Here is a 21,289-nt window from a genome sequence, read left to right on the forward strand (position 1 = left end):
CATCTGGTTTTGTTTTTGCAATTTAAATTTTTTTTAGTTAACTACGTAATCTTAATCTAAGTACTTTTTTTTTGAACATTACACCTAAAATATTAATTTTAATAGCTAAAACAGTGATAGAGTAAAAGTTTGTCTCTGCGAAATCAAACATGATTTTGGGAAATGTTTGGTAAAAAAACAAAAACAGGATATTAAAATAAACCGGATGTATAAACTATGGGCCAGTTTTTCTCAGAATAGTGTGATGCTCAATATTAACATCATAAACAAAATGGAAATTTGGCAAATGATTTATGAAATTTACTAAATAAAGCTACAAGGTTCAAAGTAAAATGTACAAAAAATATAATTTCAGCTAATATCAAAAGCTTGAGTTATCTGATAATTACTAATATTGCATACATAAATGAAAACAATTTAAAAATACAGCAACACGGATTCAATCTGGCAAATGCTATTAATGAAATGTTCTAAATATAAAGTAAAATTAACAGAATTAATGCCGCTAATACACACACACACACACACACACACACACACACGGTTGTCAAACACTATCGCTCTCCTTCAATCCTGGGATGACATCATGAGGAGGAGGGAACCTGTTTGGAGAAACACAACGCCATTTTCACAGAGTGCAGCTCCAGACAGATGCGTCTGAGCTGAGACCCCAGTGTTTCCACGAACTCCGCCGTCGCACGTTATGATCGTGTGATTATGAGACTATTGTCTGTGCGGCACTCAGTGATTTGAGCTCGTGCTGGTGGAACAGGACTGTCAGTGGCAGGAACTTCCCCCGTCGAGCGCCGGAAGACTGGACACACACACACACACACACAACTACCCCAAACCCTCACAATCAGGCTGCGGAGCGGTATATTGACTGTCGGTTCGTGGAGGGACGAGGAGGAACAAACGCTGTTACGGTTGTGTGTGATCTGTGTGCTCCGCAGAACGGTAAGATGTTGATCATGCTAACGAGCTAACAGTTAACTCACGCGCGCAGCTCCTGCCCGAGGCTCGCTGGGAGGGTCCGAATACCTGTCAGATGAGGGTTTACATCGCTTTTAGACGACTCCGAAGTCGCTTTCTCTTATCACAGCTGGTTAAACGTATGGATGGATGCTCAGAGGGGGTTGATTTTGAGAGTCAGATGTGTGATGTTAAGTCTGGGAGGGAGTAAGGCAAGGCAAGAGCCCAGTCAGGCCGTGACACACAGCAGATGAGTGTTAGTCACTGCACCAGAGCTGTCTGTGATACAGCCCTAAACCATCCAGAAGACCTGTGTTAATTCATTGTTAGTCACTGCACCAGAGCTGTCTGTGATACAGCCCTAAACCATCCAGAAGACTTGTGTTAATTCAGTGTTAGTCACTACACTAAAAAGGTGTTCATGATACAGCTCTGTCCTGGGCATTTTTTGAGCCTTTATTAAATTTACCTGATTTATATCATAAGTTGCAGTGCTGGGGTCTTCCAGGACCACTGCCCTACACCAAAATATCAGTGTTAAGCTGAAAAACACTGCAATGGGAGTCAGACTATGAACCATTTCACAACCTGTGATATAGCATTTCTACAATAATAATAATAATAATAATTATATATACAGTATGTGTATGCATTGTAAGTGTATGTATATATACTCACAGTGGTGGCCAAAATTATTAGAAAACTTGGCATATTTAAGAGGTTTCAGTTGTTTTTGTTGAGTTGGCCATCACAATACCCATAAAATTAAATATTGTCTGAGCTACCTGTGGCAGAAGGAATCTGCTGGAACGTTGAAAATTATGGACTGTCCCCCTCAAAGTCCAGACCTCTACCCTATTGAGCACATTTGGGGCGAGTTGGAAAATAAACTGGACAGTTCCATTGTGCATTCAAAGGAAAGCCATTGGATTGATTGCAGAAGGCATGGGATAACATTAGTGCTGAAGTTCTCAGGAAATATATTGACACTATTCCAGAGAGATGTGCTGCTGTAATAGCTGCAAGAGGTGGACATACCAAATATTAAAGTCAAAAGTTGATAAAAACAGTACGTCTCACTTCATCTGATATTTAAAGTGCTCAGAGGCAAAGCAAACGTCTGCATGTTTCATGAACATTATGAAATTAAATCTTGTTTTAGAGGCAAAAAGGTCACTATTTTCAGATCTGTCTAATAATTTTGACCACCACTGTATGTATATACAGTCAGGTCCATAAATATTGGGACATCGACACAATTCTAATCTTTTTGGCGCTATACACCACCACAATGGATTTAAAATGAAACGAACAAGATGTGCTTTAACTGCAGACTTTCAGCTTTAATTTGAGAGTATTTACATCCAAATCAGGTGAACGGTATAGGAATTACAACAGTTTGCCTCCACACTTTTTAAGGGACCAAAAGTAATGGGGACAATTGGCTCCTCAGCTGTTCCAATGCCAGGTGTGTGTTATTCCCTCATTATCCCATTACAAGGAGCAGGTAAAAGAAGAGTTCATTTCAAATGTGCTATTTGCATTTGAATCTGTTGCTGTCAGAATATGAGATCCAAAGAGCTGTCACTATCAGTGAAGCAAGCCATCATTAGGCTGAAAAAACAAAACAACCCATCAAGAGATAGCAAAAACATTAGGTGTGGCCAAATCAACGTTTGGAACATTCTTAAAAGAAAGAACGCACCGGTGAGCTCAGCAACACCAAAAGATCCGAAGACCACGGAAAACAACTGGGTGGATGACCGAAGAATTCTTTCCCTGGTGAAGAAAAACACTTCACACAGTTGGCCAGATCAAGAACACTCTCCAGGAGGTAGGTGTATGTGTGTCAAAGTCAACATCAGAGAAGACTTCACCAGAGTGAATACAGAGGGTTCACCACAAGATGTAAACCACTGTGATTTCAAAAAACAGGAGGCCAGATTAGAGTTTGCCAAACAACATCAAAAAAAAGCCTTTCTGGAACAACATCCTATGGACAGATGAGACAAAGATCAACTTGTACCAGAGTGATGGAAAGAGAAGAGTATGGAGAAGGAAAGGAACTGCTCATGATCCAAAGCATACCACCTCATCAGTGAAGCATTGGTGGTGGTATTGTCATGGGCGTGGGCATGTATGGCTGCCAATGGAACTGGTTCTCTTGTATTTATATGTGACTGCTGACAAAAGCAGCAGGATGAATTCTGAAGTGTTTCAAGCAATATTATCTGCTCATATTCAGCCAAATTTCAGAACTCATTGGACGGCGCTTCACAGTGCAGATGGACAATGACCCGAAGCATCTGCGAAAGCAACCAAAGAGTTTTTTAAGAAATGGAATGTTATGCAATGGCCAAGTTGACCTGAATCCGATCGAGCATGCATTTCATTTGCTGAAGACAAAACTGAAGGGAAAATGCCCCAAGAACAAGCAGGAACTGAAGACAGTTTGCAGTAGAGGCCTGGCAGAGCATCACCAGGGATGAAACCCAGCGTCTGTTGATGTCTATTAGCGTTCCAGACTTCATGCTGTAATTGACTGCAAAGGATTTGCAACCAAGTATTAAAAAGTGAAAGTTTGATTTATGATTGTTAATCTGTCCCACTTTTGGTCCCTTAAAAAGTGGGAGGCACATATACAAACTGTTGTAATTCCTACACCGTTCACCCGATTTCTGTAAATACCCTCAAATTAAAGCTGAAAGTCTGCAGTCAAAGCACATCTTGTTTGTTTCATTTCAAATCCATTGTGGTGGTGTATAGAGCCAAAAAGATTAGAATTGTGTCAATGTCCCAATAATTAATCAAATGACTGTATGTACACACACACACACACACACACACACACAGTGCTTTATTTTTTTTTATAGAAGACTGCTCACCAAGGCTGTATTTATTTAATCAAAATAAAATTAAATGAATACTTTTATTCAGCAAGGACACATTAAATTGATCAAAAGTGACAGACAAGACATTTGTTACAAAAGATTTCAAATAAATGCTGATCTTTTGAAATTTATATTCATCCAAAAATCCTAAAAAATATATATTTTTTTATAGTCTATGGTTTCCACAAAATTATTTCTGCTTTGCATCATAGGAATATATTGCATTTTAAAGTATATTAAAATAGAAATAATATTGTAATAATTTTTCACAATATTAATGTTTTTACAGTATTTTTGATTAAATAAATGCAGTAGCGAGCATGAGACTTTTTTTGAACCGCAAACATTTGAACAATCTCAGCTATGTCTGAAATGCATTCAGTCTTATTCGTAACCATTTGAAAAAATTTTGCTGATCATGACTCGGCTCTCTAGTTAAGTTTTTCCACCTAATTCTTTAATAAATGTCTTAATGAACTGGTTCTGCTGGTGTCAGATGACACCTTTAAATAGGAGCTTGTTAGACCAGTTGACTTGAGTGATGGAATATATCAAATGAAATTGTGTGCTTCAAGGAATTAGTTTGAATTGTTTTGAATAAAAGACATAATCTTTGTCTCATCAATATCGCTGAACCCATTGTAACGCAAATATTTAATTACAAAAAGAACTGATTTCTTGAAGAGCTTGGAATCATCTGAGCACAAGGTGCTTGATCTCGCTGCATGACGTGCATCTTTTGTAGTTAGTATGCAGATGCTTGCTCTGCTCAGTTGACATACAGTCCGTCTTTGCTCAGTGAAAGCATTTGTGTTTTGGTGAAGGAGATGCAGTCTCTGAGCGGTGTGAATGTGTGGCCAGCTGCGAGCTCGGGCTCCGCTGCAGTGGCTTCTCAATGAGAAGGTGGCTGCTTCTCCTCTGGGGAATCAATGGGACAGTTATAAATTTGGCTTCTCACAAGAACACAAGTACAATTTATAGCCACTCGTACTCTCATGCTGCTGCAAAGTGCCTGATTATACTGAACATGTTCATCTGTGGGATGGAAATGTGACAGTTTTTTGTTTTATGGACTATGTAGGTTGCTTTACTGTTGTGGTGCTAGTGGTTTCATGATATTGACAACTGGTGAGATTTACACATTTATGAAATAAATTATTTTACACAACATTTACTCAAACTTTACACACACACACAAACTAAAACATTTATTATCCATTGACTATGCTGTCTGTAGATTTTGAAATTGACAAGACTGGGGTTTATGAGGGAACTAAGAAGCTATTGATTATATTGGTTTATTAATTCCATTATGTAATAAAATTATTTAATTTAATGTTGTTATTATTTAATAATTACATTTAACAACAAAAAGCATAAAAATGTGCAATAAAATAAATAATTTTAAAAAAGCAATCGAAATAAAACACTTAATATTAAATATAATAATAAAATATTAAATAATTAATTCACTTGCCTGCATTAATCAGCATCTCGGAAACATGCAAATGTGTTGTTCAGTTAATGAAACATTAACTAAAAATCTCACAATTTAAATAATTATTTTAGGTCAGAGAGGTTTGGTACATAAAAATGTTTGGGAATCCCTCATATATACATCATAGGTATTGAATGATTTCCATATTCATATACCATGGTATTTACATGTAAGTCAAAGAAGAAATTATAGTACGCTTGCTGATATGTGTACAAAACACAAAGTCACACTCCTATGTTGTTGTGGTTTTGTTTAATTTAGTATTAGTCTTCGCACTAGGAAGGTTTTGGACACACACACACACAAAAAAAATGATTTTGTAGGTTCTCCATTAAAACTAACATCACAAAAATAAGAGAGTTTCTTGATTCATTGTTTCTGCTAACACTGTTTCTCTTCCTCTTTGTTCATGCACAGCTGATACTTATAAATACAGACACAAAGATGCTTCCCGAAAAATAACAGAAAGAAGGTGAAGTTTGAGTGTGACTCTGCTCTAACATTCACAGTAGTGTTTGAGAAATCAGAGGTGCTGGCGTCTGTGAGGCTGAGAGGGTTGGACTGAAGTGTCAGGGCAATCACACTCTGATGCAGAGTTCATTTAAATGAAGCACCACACTGCAGTTTCTCATGGTGGTCTCTAGTAGCTCAAGGCAAAACGAGGACATCGAGGACACAAACACCAACCTTAGATACTCTGTGTTAATGTTACTTCTTGCCAACAACGTTATCCTATTGATTGAGATTTCACATTCACATTATATACACTACTGATCAAAAGTTTGGTAGGAAGAGTTTTTTTTTTTTTTTTTTTAATGAAATGAATGCTTTCATTCAGCAAGGATGTGTTAAATTAATCAAAAGTGACCGAAAAGACATCTATAACAGTGTTTCCCGCAAACTTGCACTCAATGTTTGGCGGCACTTCCTCAAGGGGAAATAAAGGCTATATATAAAACAGCAAATGGGATTATTGAAAATGCACATTCTTTCTCTGCCAGCAGGAGGCGCTTTAGGAGCAGCAGAAATAAAGGTTTTCCCCGGTAATGGATGTAATCAAAAAAGCGCTCCGCTCATACTTTTTCAGGCATTAAAAGAAAGGTTAAATGAAAATGAGGTGCCCTTCAAACTAGATACATTCATATAAAAACACCCGCGCCACGTTTTGACTTTGAAACATGCAGAGCTCACGTTTATTCAACGAAGTCAAAGCATTTTGGAAGATCTATTTGTGGTGGTCAGTGTTGATATTGTGGTGGGCCGCTACAAATAAATCAAACACTATAATGTTACAAAAGACATTTATTTCAAATAAATGCTGTTCTTTTGAACTTTATTCCTCAAATAATCCTTAAAATGGATCATAGTTTCCAGAAAAGGATTAAGCAGCACAATTAATTATACTTTCAACATTGATAATAATAAGAAATATTTCTTGAGCATCAAATCGGCATATTAGAATGATTTCTGAAAGGACGCTGAAGATTTGAGTAAAAAACAACTTTAGTTAATCTGAAGTGAAACCATGAATGAAACAGAGTTAAGTTGACATGTTATTAAGATCATGATGCAGGGAGGATGTCAAATGTTTCACTGTGTAACACTTTAAATTTTGCTATGTTTCTCAATCAAAGCTGTTTCATGACATTAGAAAGCTTGGACTATAGATCACAATATGAACGGTTTATTGTATGGATTATTATTATAATACTATAATTTTGAATCTTGACAGACCCAGCCCTCGTTCAGTTAAATTATAGGTTACTGAAATAATGACTCTCATTTTATTTTTCACAGAAAATGGTATTTTAAATGAGTAAATGGCATAATTGTCATTTTTGGGTGAACTATTCATTTAATCTCTCCTTTCTTTAATCTCTCCTGGTTTTTGCCTTGGTGTGTGGCCTTCCTGTAATGTCAGCAATATCTCTTCCTGTGACTGGACAGCGTGGATGTTGTTGTAGTTACAGGCGTTAGGTTCGACCCCCTCTCCCTTCCTCCTGCGGTCATAGGAGAGTATTTCCCGATGGACCAGGCTGCGAGTCATGCTAGAGTACTTCTATCAGCTTAACAGCTCTGAGTAATGAGCCTTTCACCCAACCTGCTCAATCTCTTCAGCTCTCAGCTTTCAAACCGTAACTTCCTCTATTTATTATTGCCTCTCAAGCGCTCTCTGTCTCAACCCCTCCAGATTGAGCAATAAAGGACAGATCGTTATCGTTTGTAATTGAGTAGGAAGTGTTCAGGCCTGTTTATCATTTATCTGTCCTCGTATGATCTCATACTGTTAGGATTGGTTCACACTGCACTTTTGTCTTCGGAAAAGTGTCAGTTTTCCTTCTACTCGTGTCTGTCAAGAAATCTTGCCGTGTTGCTGCACAACTGATGCACACAAACAACATAAACACAGGTGGCATTGCTGAATTTGACATGTTTATGCATGTGTTCAAAATAGTTCACTATTCACTTTAATAGTGAATATTGCATAATTCACAGCTGTGAATCTTGTGTGATGTTACTTACCCATTGGAGGAAAAAAAAACCTTTACTTGAAGTCCCATCTGACAGTCTGAATTGCCACGTACAGATGGATTTAATTTTTTTTATTTTTCTTTTTTTGCTGAACACTCAGATTACAAACTACTAAATGGATTTAAGTCAGATTTTCACACACTCACAGCCAGATTTGTTCTGCCTGTCTGAAGAAAACTTTTAATTTCTCTGTGCTCCTAGGTCTGTCCTGCTTCATAAATATTCTAACCATACCAGGGGTACTTGGAAACATTCATATTTTGTATTTTTAATTCAATAAAACCAAAAATGATGACTTATCAGGGCTATCAAAATATTTAAATAATCACAGTTAAAGGGATACTCCACCCCAAAATGAATATTTTGTCATTAATCACTTACCCCCATGTCGTTCCAAACCCGTAAAAGCTTTGTTCGGCTTCGGAACACAATTGAAGTTATTTTGGATGAAAACCGGTAGGCATGAGACTGTCCCATAGACTGCCAAATAAATAACAGTGTCAAGGTCCATAAAAGGTATGAAAGTCATCATCAGAATACTCCATCTGCCATCAGTGATTCAACCGTAACGTTATGAAGCATCAAGAGTACTTTTTGTACACAAAGAAAACAAAAATAATGACTTTAGAAATCAGAGTTTTTGGCAAATCTGTGTACACAAAATTGACATGGGGGTAGAAAATGACAAAATAACGACTTTTTATTCAACAAAATGTTCTCTCCTCTGTGTCTCTCCAAATCAGCGTTCAGCGCACATTTTGGCAAAACTCTGCATTTTTTTTTTTTTTTTTTTTTTTTTTACCTACAATATCAGTGGTTTAATTTAAAAATGAATCGTTTTAATACTGATAATTGGCATCCAGTGTATGATTTAGAAGGAACACGTTTCTGTTAAGATGTTGATTAAAAAGTGTTTTTACTTCCTCGGTTTTTGGATATGGAAGCAAACGGAACTTCTAAAATCTTTACCTCTTTTTTTCTATTATGAACTTTGTCTGGCCTCTATGTGCCCGTTAGTATTATTTAATGCTGATGAGATGATCTTTTACCTTATATATAATATTATATTTAGTGAATTCTGTGCGCTTTGAAGAACAGGGATTGCATAACCCCAGGACAAAGCACTGAAACGCACATTTCCACTTCAAACAACAGCATGAAATCTGGATCTCCATTCCTGCCGTGCTCATCTTTCCTGTGCCCTTCCTCTGTCCTCCTGCTGCCTTTGTTCTTTAATTCATCTGAAAACACAAATCGTTACACAGAATCAAGACAAAGAGATTGTTAGGTTTATTAGTTAATTTTTGCATGTAAACTGTAACATGAGTCCGTTTTCATGTTAGGTTACATAACCCCATCTCAATTTAAATGCTTAATTTTTTACTCTGGAATGTAGAGATGCATGATACCATATTGGTACCATATACAGTAGTTATATCTACCAATAGTAGAGTTTTTTTTTTTATCCGCATCGGTTAATTGCATATTTAATTGTGCACTCTTATCTTATACTAACAGTCACACTTAGGGACATAAAATAGATTAAATATGTAACATAAATATTTATATAATAGTGTTTATATAATATATGTGTGTGTATTGTGTATATTTATTTATATGTATATATAAATACACACACAAAAATGTGTATATATATTTAAGAGATATGTAACATAAATATTTATATAATATAAATAATATGTAAATATCAAATTTACAGCCCTAGTCACAATCTTTAAAAACACTAATAATTTAATTAACAATCTTAGACATTATATTTAGCTTGTCTCAAATTGAAAATCCATTTTCATACTATACATGTGAATTCACTTGTAATATATTTTAGTTTTGTGTTTTATTCTTTAAATTACTAAATAACCTTAAAAAAATAACAAAAAATTTTAAAATCTAAATATCAATAGTTAACAGTCAATAAATCAAAAAAACTAAAATACTGTAAGTTATTGGTATCAGTTGGAATTAATATCAGTGCATTATTTTCTACAAAAAAAAAAAAAAGAATTCTGTTGACAATAGCCAAATGTAATATGTTTGTTGTTATTAGAAATAAATTAATATATATTGTTACCAAGAAAATCTAACATTGTTAGATATTCAGTGGATCTGAGTGGGTGGTCCTTGTTGGAAAAGAGCATTGAAAATGTATCTCTTCTGAACAATCTCTGCAGCAGATTCATCAGTACTTTGATTCCCATCATGCACTGGTGTTTCCTGCTCAGTGGTTGTCACATGCCAGACGACGAGTTGCTTTATGGGTCACATGAATCTCTGCCGTCTCACTTCCCATTTCCCCTCCCACAGGAATACAGCACAGGCCTGAAGCTCCGTAGCAGCATGTAGACCCACCTCTTCTTTACATCAGCATTGCAGGGAGGTGATTGTACGCTTGTTTTTTACAAGAGAAAAGAAAGCTGTGGAGACGTGTTTATTTCCAATTATTGGGTTTTCCCAGCATCTTCGCTGTAGTCTGGAGGTGTTGCATTTGAAAGGTCAACAATCTCAGGTTCTCTTTTCTTGCTCTTTGGGTTCCTGCAACTCCCAGTGCGCTAACGCTAACGTGCCTCACTCACTGCCTTAGCAACCCTGATCTGCCTTACCAGGTGAGTAGTGTCTTGGCAACAACAAAGACAGCTGCTTTGTGTCCTTGTGTCAGGCTGGGAAGAGCGAGAAGCCTTTCAAATTCTTGCATTGTTTTTGCACCTCTAAGTGAATTAGCTTTTTTGTCTTTTATTTTTTTAGTTTAGAATTTTATGTTTGTTGTGTTTGCGAAAGCAAGCATTACTACTATTACTTATACTTACAGAAAGTATTAAACGCTGATGTGTAACTCAGCATGCACTGTTTGTGCTATGATTTGAATGATCCCTCAAGTTATGTAGTCCGCTGTTACTTCCCTTAGAGATAACCCTTATGATTTCAACTGGTGGATGTTAAAGGCCCAGACAAACCAAACCTATTTTAAAGAACTAGCAACAATGGATGCCTACTGTGGTGCTGCCTCAAATCGCCTGTGTCTAAGCTGAAATGTTGTGCTTGAACACAAAGCAAAGACAGGGCCAATGACATGGCCAGCACGGCAAATAACCTTCCATGCCAGAAGGTGGCAGTAGTCTGAAATTTGTCATTTAAAAAGGAAACTGAAAGGTGATCCCAAATTCAAGCAACTGTGAGTAACCTCTTGACTTAACAGGGCGTTTTCTTATTTTGGTCATTTCCGTTTTTCTTTTCGTACACCGATTCGCTTAGCTGAACTGCCAATTAGTGATCTCTCTCTCGATGGACTATGTCACCAATTCCACATGCTTAACCAGCTGAAAAGGAGAGCAGAACACACGAGTGGATGTGTAACTATACGCTTAGTGTTCACATCAAATTTACTCAAGTGATGGATACTTTCAAACAAGCAAAAAATCCCATAGACAAATGGGCACACAGCTTTGGTGTGATACTCCAAAATTTAAACTCGATTCCATCCCATTTGATGTATTATTTGGCTTTTTTATTTTTAGCAACATCGGTACTGTCATGAGTATTAACGACAGTTTACTACTTCTAAAAGGTAACCACTTAGGAAGAGAATGTGTGCCAAAAATGGGAAGCGTTGTAAGCTTCACTTCACATTCAGAACCCTAATTTATTTAAAAACATAAAGAAAGGGGTTCATCTAGTGCCAACAGTGCAGCAACAGTTTATAAAGCTATCGACAGGGGTTCATCTAGTGCCAACAGTGCAGAACACACTTATTTTCCACAACAACTCAAAACACACACACTAACAACACCAACAGCACAAAACACACATATTCCACAAAACAAATTATCATTGACTGTAGGCATATACGCTAAACATTCGCATCAAAACTGAAATATACTTCGGGCTTAATGTGCGCAAGTGAAATATACTTGAGGCTTTAAAACAAGCAGAAGAGATCTGAGCCTAGCTAGAGACCAAATTATCACTGATGTTGGACCAGTAAGCAACCATCTAAAAAACACCTTAATAGCCACATAGCACATGTTAAAAATGTCTTCGCAACTGCATAGTAATGCCCTGGCAGCCACCTAGAGCACCATAGCATTGCATCAATGTGTTTTGCAAATGCAAGCCCCTCTCTCTTGAAAATTGGATTATCTATGTAGTCCATCAACTAATTTGGTTAAATCTGAGCTAACATCTTGCTCTCGCTGTTGTCCGTTGCCTCAACTTGAATACTGTGAAGTGAAACTGTCATTGTTTGAAGCTTTGGAAGTGAGCTAAGCAGATTTACAACATGCAAGCCATTCTATAGGTTCCTAGTCCTGTTATATACAGTGGTGGCTCGTCAGGGGAGGCACAGCCTCCCCAAAATTTTGAGGTGAAAATGGGAGGAGGACTATTTAATGTTAATAAAATTCACAATTCATTTCAGTTCATGTCTCAGAATGTGTATTTTTTGTTTGTAATTTCACAGCTGTAATACCATAACATGTTACTGAAGTTGGAAAGCGCTGCTTTTCTATCACGAATGTGCAGAATCTGCTAATGTAGTTACAACCACTAGTGATAGAGAAGGGGAGGGGGAGGCCGGGGTAGAGTTGAGCTCTCGTGCCTCAGTTGGTAAAAAAAAAAATTAGCCAATCAGCATCGAGTGTTCCCCTTTAGCGCTGAGGAGTGTTGAGAAAAGAAACCTTGTAAGGGAGGCTAGCGTCCCTTCTGGTATATCAACCAATCATCATAGAGACATAAACTACGTGCTATTAGTTTGAACGTCTTGCGCTGCACTGATAATGATCCGTGATGAGTAGCAATATTGCAGAATATTTGATTATCAACAGATTTACCAAGCTGTCATTCAAACAGACCGTATATATACAAATTTAAAAAAGGGAAAACACGCCTAAGCTGGATATAGTCTGGATATAGGTAAGTGATATTATATTATCTTGTTGTATCTGTGTCTTTTTTTCTTTACGTTTTCTGACTAAAAGCAACCAAAAAGCCATTTTAAAGTGGTTAAGCAAATAATAATAATAATAATAATAATCGGCAGGGATCCCAGACAAGTACAATTAGTGTGCCTCCTCTATTTTAGAACCCACGAGCCTCCACTGGTTGTATGAGTTCTTGAAGGCAATGTAGATGCTTGTCTCTGTGACAGAAGCTAAATCTGGATTAAAAGCAAATAAAACTCAGTTTGAGGGGATGTTTGGTTCTGTTGGTCGTGTAACCTCAACAGTGCATTCTGGGTCCAGTTCCCATGGTGTTTTATGGAAGTTGGTAGGGAATTAATTATTTTGCCAAGAGATGTTTGCAGAGTTTTCTTTGCCACTTCACATTTACAATAACTTGAGTTATTCCTTAAGGGTTTCAAGGCACAAGAACAAGGAAGCGACGACTCTCATTTAATTGCCTTCAGTGTCTTTTCATGTCTGATCAATTATACAAACACTCTCATCTGAACAGGAACAGTTCCCAGACTTCTGTTCTCATTCTTGTATTGTGTATATCTCTCTGTAGGATGCGTGAGGACATGTCGAGCGTGGTGTGCGTGAAGGAGACGGACGGGCAGGGGGACCCCGGAGAGAAGCTCTCCCAGGACGAGCTGCTATGTCGGACACGGGAGGTCATGCAGGGGCTGGAGGCGCTCCATGCAGAACATCAGGCCATCCTGGAGGGGCTGATGGGGACCTTGCGCTGCCTCAAACAGAGCCAGGAGGGTCGTGCTGTTGAGGAGAAGACAGCTATGATCCAGCGCTCTATGGAGATGCTGGAGCTGGGCCTCGGCGAAGCACAGGTGCAGTGTGGAAATGCTTTCAAAGTGGGATGAAATGGTGATTGTTTTTGAATAAAATTGCTTGTAACCATAGTAACACCATTGCTACTTTCTCTCGCTTTCTTCTATCGATCGGCGCAGGTGATGATGGCTTTGTCAGGGCACCTGAGTGCAGTGGAGGCAGAGAAACAGAAGCTTCGAGCACAGGTAAAAAAAAAAAAAAAAAACGCACTGTGGCACATAAAAAATTAAACCATGCTCTCAGGTTCATTAGCATACAGGCACACAGGTTTGGTTTGACTCCAGTTTGATATATTTTCACTAGTGCTGTCAAACGATTAATCACGACTAATTGCATCCAAAATAAAAGATTTTGTTTACATCATATATGTGTTTATACTGTGTATATTTTTTATGTATATATAATACACACACATAGAGTATATATTTTGAAAATATTACCATGCACTTCCATGTATATATTTATATTCATGTAACTGATATTATATATAAATATTTTAAATATAGAAACATAAAATGTTTCTTAAATATATACATGCATAAGTGTGTATATTTGTATATACATAATAAATATACACAGTACACACACATATATTATGTAAACAAAAGCATTTATTTTGGATGCAATTAATCGCGATTAATCCTTTGACAGTACTAATTTACACTTGATATTTCACATTGTATTATTTGTCTCCAAGTCGTGATGCATTTATTTCATCAGCATGAGTTCTAATGGCAGTCTATCAGTTCAGATAGGTAACCACTCAGGAAGAGAAGGTGCCAAAAATAGTGTTGTCTGCTCTTCGTTTTGACTCATTGGCTTTGCCCAATACACATAATGGCACTTGTGTCTATCAGAAGAATGAATCAGTAGAGCACAAACTGTCAAGCTCAGGAAGTAAGCATCAATTAGTCAATTCTTTCAGAAATTAAATTAAAATCACATTGTTTAATCAAATTCTTGGCTAATTACTAGTCAAGTCACCTTTGTTTCTGTAGCGCTTTATATACAATACAGATTGTGTCAAAGCAGCTAAACAGGAAATAGACAAATCAATTATGGAACCTGAACTATGGAGACAATTCACCATAACAATACAGGTGGTGAAATAGAAAGATGAATTAATTACAAGTGGCCTGTCCATAAACAGGGTCATACACAAAAAGATAAAACACCTTCTGGGGAACACACTTAAATAACAACACTAAGATAATGCATTAAAGGGACAGTTCACCCAAAAATGAAATTTATCCCATGATTTACTCACCTTTAAGCCCATCCCAGGTGTATAAGACTTTCTTCTTTCAGACAAATACAATCGGAGTCATATTAAAAAATGTTATGGCTCTTCCAAGCTTTATAATGGCAGTGAATAGGGGCGAGATTTTGAAGGCCAAAAAGTGCATCCATCTATCATAAAAATCTCACACGGCCCCAGGTGTTAATACACGTGTACAACAGTTAGCAGAAGCTAGAGATTAAGGTTTATAAAGTTTTAAATATGGATTTTATTTGTACATTCACTTCAGAAGGCTTTTATTAACCCCCTAGTGCCATGTGGAGAGCTTTTTATGATGGATTTATACACTTTTTCGGGCATCAAAATCTCAACCCCCATTCACTGCCATTATAAAGCTTGGAAGAGCCAGGACATTTTTCTAATATAACTTCTTTTGAAAGAAGAAAGTCATATACATATTGTAAATCATGGTGTAATTTTAACTTTTGGGTGAATTGTTCCCGAAACACTTACATAACATAAAATAACATAAATGTAACACAAACACATCTTATTGTACATTAATATACATAAAAAAACAAGAAACAAAACTGTTTGAGTAAAATGTCATGTAGGTAATGTTTCCTTTTTTTTCACTGTAAAATCATATGATAATTAATAGTTTTTACTTACAAAAATCATACAGTTGACTGTAATTTTGCAATAAAATTACATATAATGCAAGTTTTCACTGCATATGGTAAGATAACTTGCAGCTGACCATTTGACAGGTTTTAACAGCATTTAAAAAAAAATTTAATTACAAACTTTTTGTTTTACATTGTACAATAAAATATTATTATTATTTTTTTTTTATGAATTATAGGTAATATCATGCTTTCATTACACATTTAAATAATTAAATTACTCTTTAAATAACAAAAAATGGCTTAAAATCACAAGTTATAGAGTTGTTATTCACCTCTGTGCTGATTGGTTTGGTTTAAGGATGTACTTAGTTGTTTTTCTTTTAATGACTATGGGAAAAATGCTTCCTGACGCAGGGCTGCTGAACAAGTGGGCTGTCGCTATGCCTTTCCACAAATTAGTCTAAAAAGCTCTTTTGTGAAAATGCCCTGAGGCTGCTTTTCCTGTCCTCCAGGTGCGGAGGCTGTGTCAGGAGAACCAGTGGCTGAGAGACGAGCTGGCAGGAACCCAGCAGCGGCTGCAGAAGAGTGAGCAGAGCGTGGCCCAGCTGGAGGAGGAGAAGAAACATCTGGAGTTCATGAACCAGCTCAAGAAATATGACCAGGACCTCAGCCCATCAGTGAGACTCGATCTTATATTCCTCCTGATGTTTATCATAGCAACGTTTATCTCTGTGTGTCTTTTTTTATTAAGTCTCACTCTGTGCTTCTTTCCTCCTCATTCTCATCAGGATGATAAGGACTCTGATTCCAGTAGGGAGACACTGGATGATCTTTTCCCGGATGAGCAGGATGAGCCAGGCCCTGGCAGTAAGTATCCCAGTAGCTCTTTTAAGTCTAGTAGATTAGTCAAATTCAAAATATAGACCTGCCTCCATTAAAACACTTCGGGATGAAGTACCATTGATATACCATGATATAAGAAAGTGGTAAGCATTCAGGCTCATGGTATACAAGTCTCAGCAAAGTCAGAGACCAATAGTAAATGTTTGTTCTTTTCAAATTTGTGTACATTTTAATTTAATGTAATCAAAAATAAATGATCATTGCTATTTATAATAAATTATGAATAAAAATGTATATTTGAATTAAATATGTACACTACTGTTCAGAACTTTGAGTAAGTAAGGTTTTCCAGTTGTTTATCCAGTTGTTTATCACCATCTAATACCGTCACTGTACCATGGTACAATCACTGCACATTTTTTAAAGAAGAAAATGAACAATTTCAATGACCTCGAAATATAATTAGCTTGAGAGTGAAAAAATATATTACGTTCATGCTCCTCGCACTATTTTCGAATCAATATATTTGGCCACAATTGTATTTTAGTTAAATAAAAAGTGTAAATTGTGTTAAACTCAATGTGCAGTGGGTTGATGGGGGAAGGGGAACAAACAACAGTTCCTTTCCTTATTTTCTGCTAGAAGGAGTTTCCTGTCTTGTATTTCCTTTCATCCCCTCCACTTTCTCTGTTCTCCTGCCTGATGATTTGCTCATTGACTGCGGAGCAGGATCAAAGGGCAGTGAGAGAGCACTCCAGTGCATGGGAGTTTGTGGCATCATATGTCCTGAGCGTGCTCAGATTAGCCCTCATTCTGACACACGAATACCAGACGGCTGTTTCTCTCTCAGTGATGCATCCCTGCAGCAACTGATCTCCAGCAGGGTTTCCAAAGAGGCCAACATTAATCTGCTCTAAGAAAGATTAATCTCTCTTTCTCATTCCTGAAGTGCTGGCAATGTAATCCTTTCACTGTCATTTTGCCATGTTTTTGATCGTTCTTAGTTTATTTGAGTTGGCTAATAAGTCAAATCGGAAAATACATGCTTTTAGATCTTGTGCCTATAAATGACAGTATTAGTAAGAAGTGCTTAGAAAGAAGCTACGTGATGACTTTTGCTAATTGACTTTCTTAACTCAAACAAAAAGTGAAAACCTAGTGAAATTGCTGCTGCTGTCCACATTAGCAGCATCTGAAATGACAGATTTTTAAACGCCCTGCATTAGCAGCGTCTCTGATAGCGATCATTCAGTTTCACCTGATTCCAATACCAAATTATTAAATATCAGTAGCAGTTCCAAACCAGGGGCCAGGGCCAATTTGAGGACTTCAGTAAACTTCTGCTGGGCCACAAGATGACTTTAAATTCTTTAAATTAAATATTGTATATTATTTGTCGTCATACATTTTTTATATTTATTTTATTAATTATTAATATATTAATATATTACAATAATCTAACACTAATAAAAATACGTATGAAAATATGCATGAAATTAAGATGTAGGCTGAAATAATATTTATTATTGTTTTTATTGAACAGCATCCAAACTGAATCATGGTTAATTCATTTAATATCAACACTCCTAGTTTCTGTTAAGAACAAGCAGCTTTGTCATAATTACAGCAGAAATACCAGAAATATCCAAACCTGTTGCTAAGATAACGACACAATTTTATAATAAGCACAAAATATATCGATTATATTTGCAAGGAGATAATTTGAATTAGAACTGTTAATAGTTTGCAATGTTGAATGAAATATATTACCTTTCAGCTTTCACTGAGCTTGTCACAATTCATTCTGGTGTTTCCTAACGCACAAAGACCAAAGTGATGCACCTTTGAAAGCGTTATAATATTTCTTCCTGCCGACTGTGTGGAACACCATTTGTTTTGGCTCTGTTATTTATTCTTCTAGTCGATACTTAGTTCTAAGATTTTTACCCTGTATTATACATTTTGTTTTACCATATCTCGCTCTCTCTCGTCCTTCCAGTCCAGCCTCCTCACAGCAGTGCAGCCGCAGCAGCGCAGCAGGGAGGGTACGAGATCCCCGCTCGTCTCAGGACCCTCCACAACCTGGTGATCCAGTACGCCTCACAGGGCCGGTATGAGGTGGCCGTTCCCCTCTGCAAACAGGCTCTGGAAGATCTGGAGAAAACATCTGGACATGATCATCCTGATGTAGCCACCATGCTCAACATTCTTGCCCTCGTCTACAGGTCCGCAAAGCACTTCAGTTTTCTAATATATATTTGTTTGCTCTCCACTCAGCTGACTTTACTGTATAGTTGTAAGCATGTTTTTCACAAGTACTGCTCACTTATGTGGACTACCATTCAAAATTTTGGGGTCAGTTAAGATTTTAGTTTTTTAAAGTTTAAAATTAATACTTTTATTCAGCAAGGACACATTAAATTGATCAAAAGTGACAGTAAAGATGTAAACAATGCTAAAAAAAGACAAACTTTGACATTTCTATTCATCAAATAATCCTGAAAAAAAAGGTGTAATGTTTTCCACAAAAAATATTAATCAGCACAACTGTTTTCAGCACTGATTATAATACGACATGTTTCTTGCACATCAAGTCTGCATTATTAGAGAGATTTCTGAAGGATCCTGACAAAATGCTGCATCACAGGAATAAATTACATTTTACATTTCACATTAAAATATATAAAACGGCTGTTCAAAACTGTAATATTTCACAATATTACTATATTTACTATGTTTTTGACCTAAGTGAGCATAAGAAACTTCTTTTAAAAACCTTTGAAAAAAAAAATCATATTAACCTGAAACTTCTGAGCAGCAGTGCAAGTGTATAATACTTTCAAGTTATAATTCTTTCTTCTATAACAACTTTTTATATATATATATATATATATATATATATATATATATATATATATATATATATATATATATATATATATATATATATATATATATATATATACACAAGTCAATATTTTGTGTGGTATCTACAAGTGCTTCAAACAAATGGGCTGAGAACCTCATCCTTCATAGCTTTTGTTAAACTATGGTAATATCTGGTTTGCCAGCCGTTTGGGACATTCGTCTATTGTGCCATCCCCCTGTTGCCATGGAAACAGCTTTTTTCCAGGAAGACCTTAGCAACAGCCCTTTGTTGCACAACGAGTAGCAGTAAATTGATTGAAAGTGTTTTCTGTTCTTCAGGGACCAGAATAAATACAAAGAGGCAGCAAGCCTCCTTAATGATGCACTGGCCATCAGAGAGAAGACCCTGGGCAGAGACCACCCTGCGGTAAGAACTCGTCCTGCCCTCATCAGTGTGTCTGGCTCTAATGCTCTCCACATTACAGGAAAACCTGTATAAATGGCCTGTGTCTGCTGTGTGTGTGTGTGTGCGCGCATATTGTATGTACATATTGAATTAAGCAGCACAGGCTGCTGACATTTACTGAGTTTGTCACGTGAAGCTTATGTCTTGCCCTCTCATCAGGACCAGCATCCCACAATTCTCTGCAGAGGTTAGATACTTACACACCTCTTACAGATCTGTCCTCGGTTTCATTCTCTATTTCCTAAAGCTGGATGCCACATTGATTATTTGCAAAATGTATTTATGATTCTTTTCTGATTGATATAAAATTGAGCGAAAGTAAATTTCACAATGATTTTAATGCAGTTTTCAGACAGGTGTCACAATCCTTCCTTTTCTCACAAATGGAAAACATAATAAGCACAATATTTTATTGCATTAATATTTACTATCTCTGATTAAAACTTAATGTTAGAATTGGCCAGTTTAATATATTTCTGTGCATTCAATTGAGTTCAGTTGTTTTGTATCAATTAATGATTAAAAACTTGATTTTATTATTTGTTTGCATCATTACTCAAAAAAATGTAATTATTAAAATAGAAGTTGGTAGAGATTGCTGTTTATTATTGTGTACAGTTACATTGGTGAATGTTAAAGAAAATGATTAAATATCATTATTCATTGCGTTGATTTAGTAAAAAACAGTAGGAGGAAAACATGCCTTGATTATTTACTTTAGATTGACTTTTTAGTGCATATATGAAACATTCTGAATCTTGTATAATTATGAAATTGTGGTTATGCTGATTGAAGAAACCACCTTTTTAACACCATTTCAGAATAAATGTATAGATATAGTATTATAAATTTAATATAAATATGCAGTATCGTCAAAAGGCCAAAAAAAAACAAATCTTGTGTGTATGTATGTATATATATATATATATATATATATATATATATATATATATATATATATATAATATATTGTGACGGGACGAGCCAACGACAGACACAGTGGGCGTGGCGTCAGGCCTCGGAGAGGTTTTTATTTAACAGAAAAAACCAAAACAAGGGGGAATAAAGTGTCCAAAAGGGGAACAGTGTCCAAAACAACAGGGAATCTGGTGTCCTCGTCGTGCTGCGGGGTTCGTGGGGGTCTGGCAGTGTTCATGGAGGAAGGGTCCAGGTAAGGGGCGGAGTCCGGCGGCCGCACGCGCTCCCCTCTTCGGTCCGGGGCGCGAGGGGCGGCGGCTTCTTCTAGCGGCCTCATCCTCCTCGCTGGCCGCGGGCGCTTGCAGGGGATGGACGGCCCGGCATCCTGGCCAGACGGCCGTGTAGACGGGTGCGGTTCTCGACGCGGACCGTGGGTCCGGCAGCTCACGTCTCTGGTGGCGCGGGAGTCCCTCAACGCACCCTTCCCTGGACCCCACGAGGACACCAGTGTGCATGCACGGGGAAAGAGAGACCGGTCTCCCGAGGAGAGGCGCGTTGGGCTTTTAAAACAGCGGCGGTGATGAGGCTCCATTTCCTTCAGGTGTGCCCCATCACACGCCGCCAGCCCTGACTCGTC

The 21,289-nt window shown here is 37.1% G+C and overlaps 1 protein-coding gene across 1 annotated transcript in view; it reads left to right on the forward strand.

Moving 5' to 3' along the window:
• The first annotated feature begins 577 nt into the window (after positions 1–577).
• Positions 578–21,289, forward strand: part of LOC109094091 (kinesin light chain 1-like) — a 38,142-nt gene continuing 17,430 nt past the window's right edge. The window contains 7 exon segments of the mRNA XM_042736460.1: positions 578–957; positions 13,411–13,687; positions 13,808–13,873; positions 16,070–16,234; positions 16,346–16,424; positions 18,400–18,625; positions 19,608–19,695. Coding sequence (XP_042592394.1) covers positions 13,412–13,687; positions 13,808–13,873; positions 16,070–16,234; positions 16,346–16,424; positions 18,400–18,625; positions 19,608–19,695 — 900 coding nt within the window. The 5' untranslated portion in view covers positions 578–957; position 13,411.

Source organism: Cyprinus carpio, chromosome B13 (genome assembly GCF_018340385.1).
Source record: "Cyprinus carpio isolate SPL01 chromosome B13, ASM1834038v1, whole genome shotgun sequence".
Classification (NCBI taxonomy): Eukaryota; Metazoa; Chordata; class Actinopteri; order Cypriniformes; family Cyprinidae; genus Cyprinus; species Cyprinus carpio.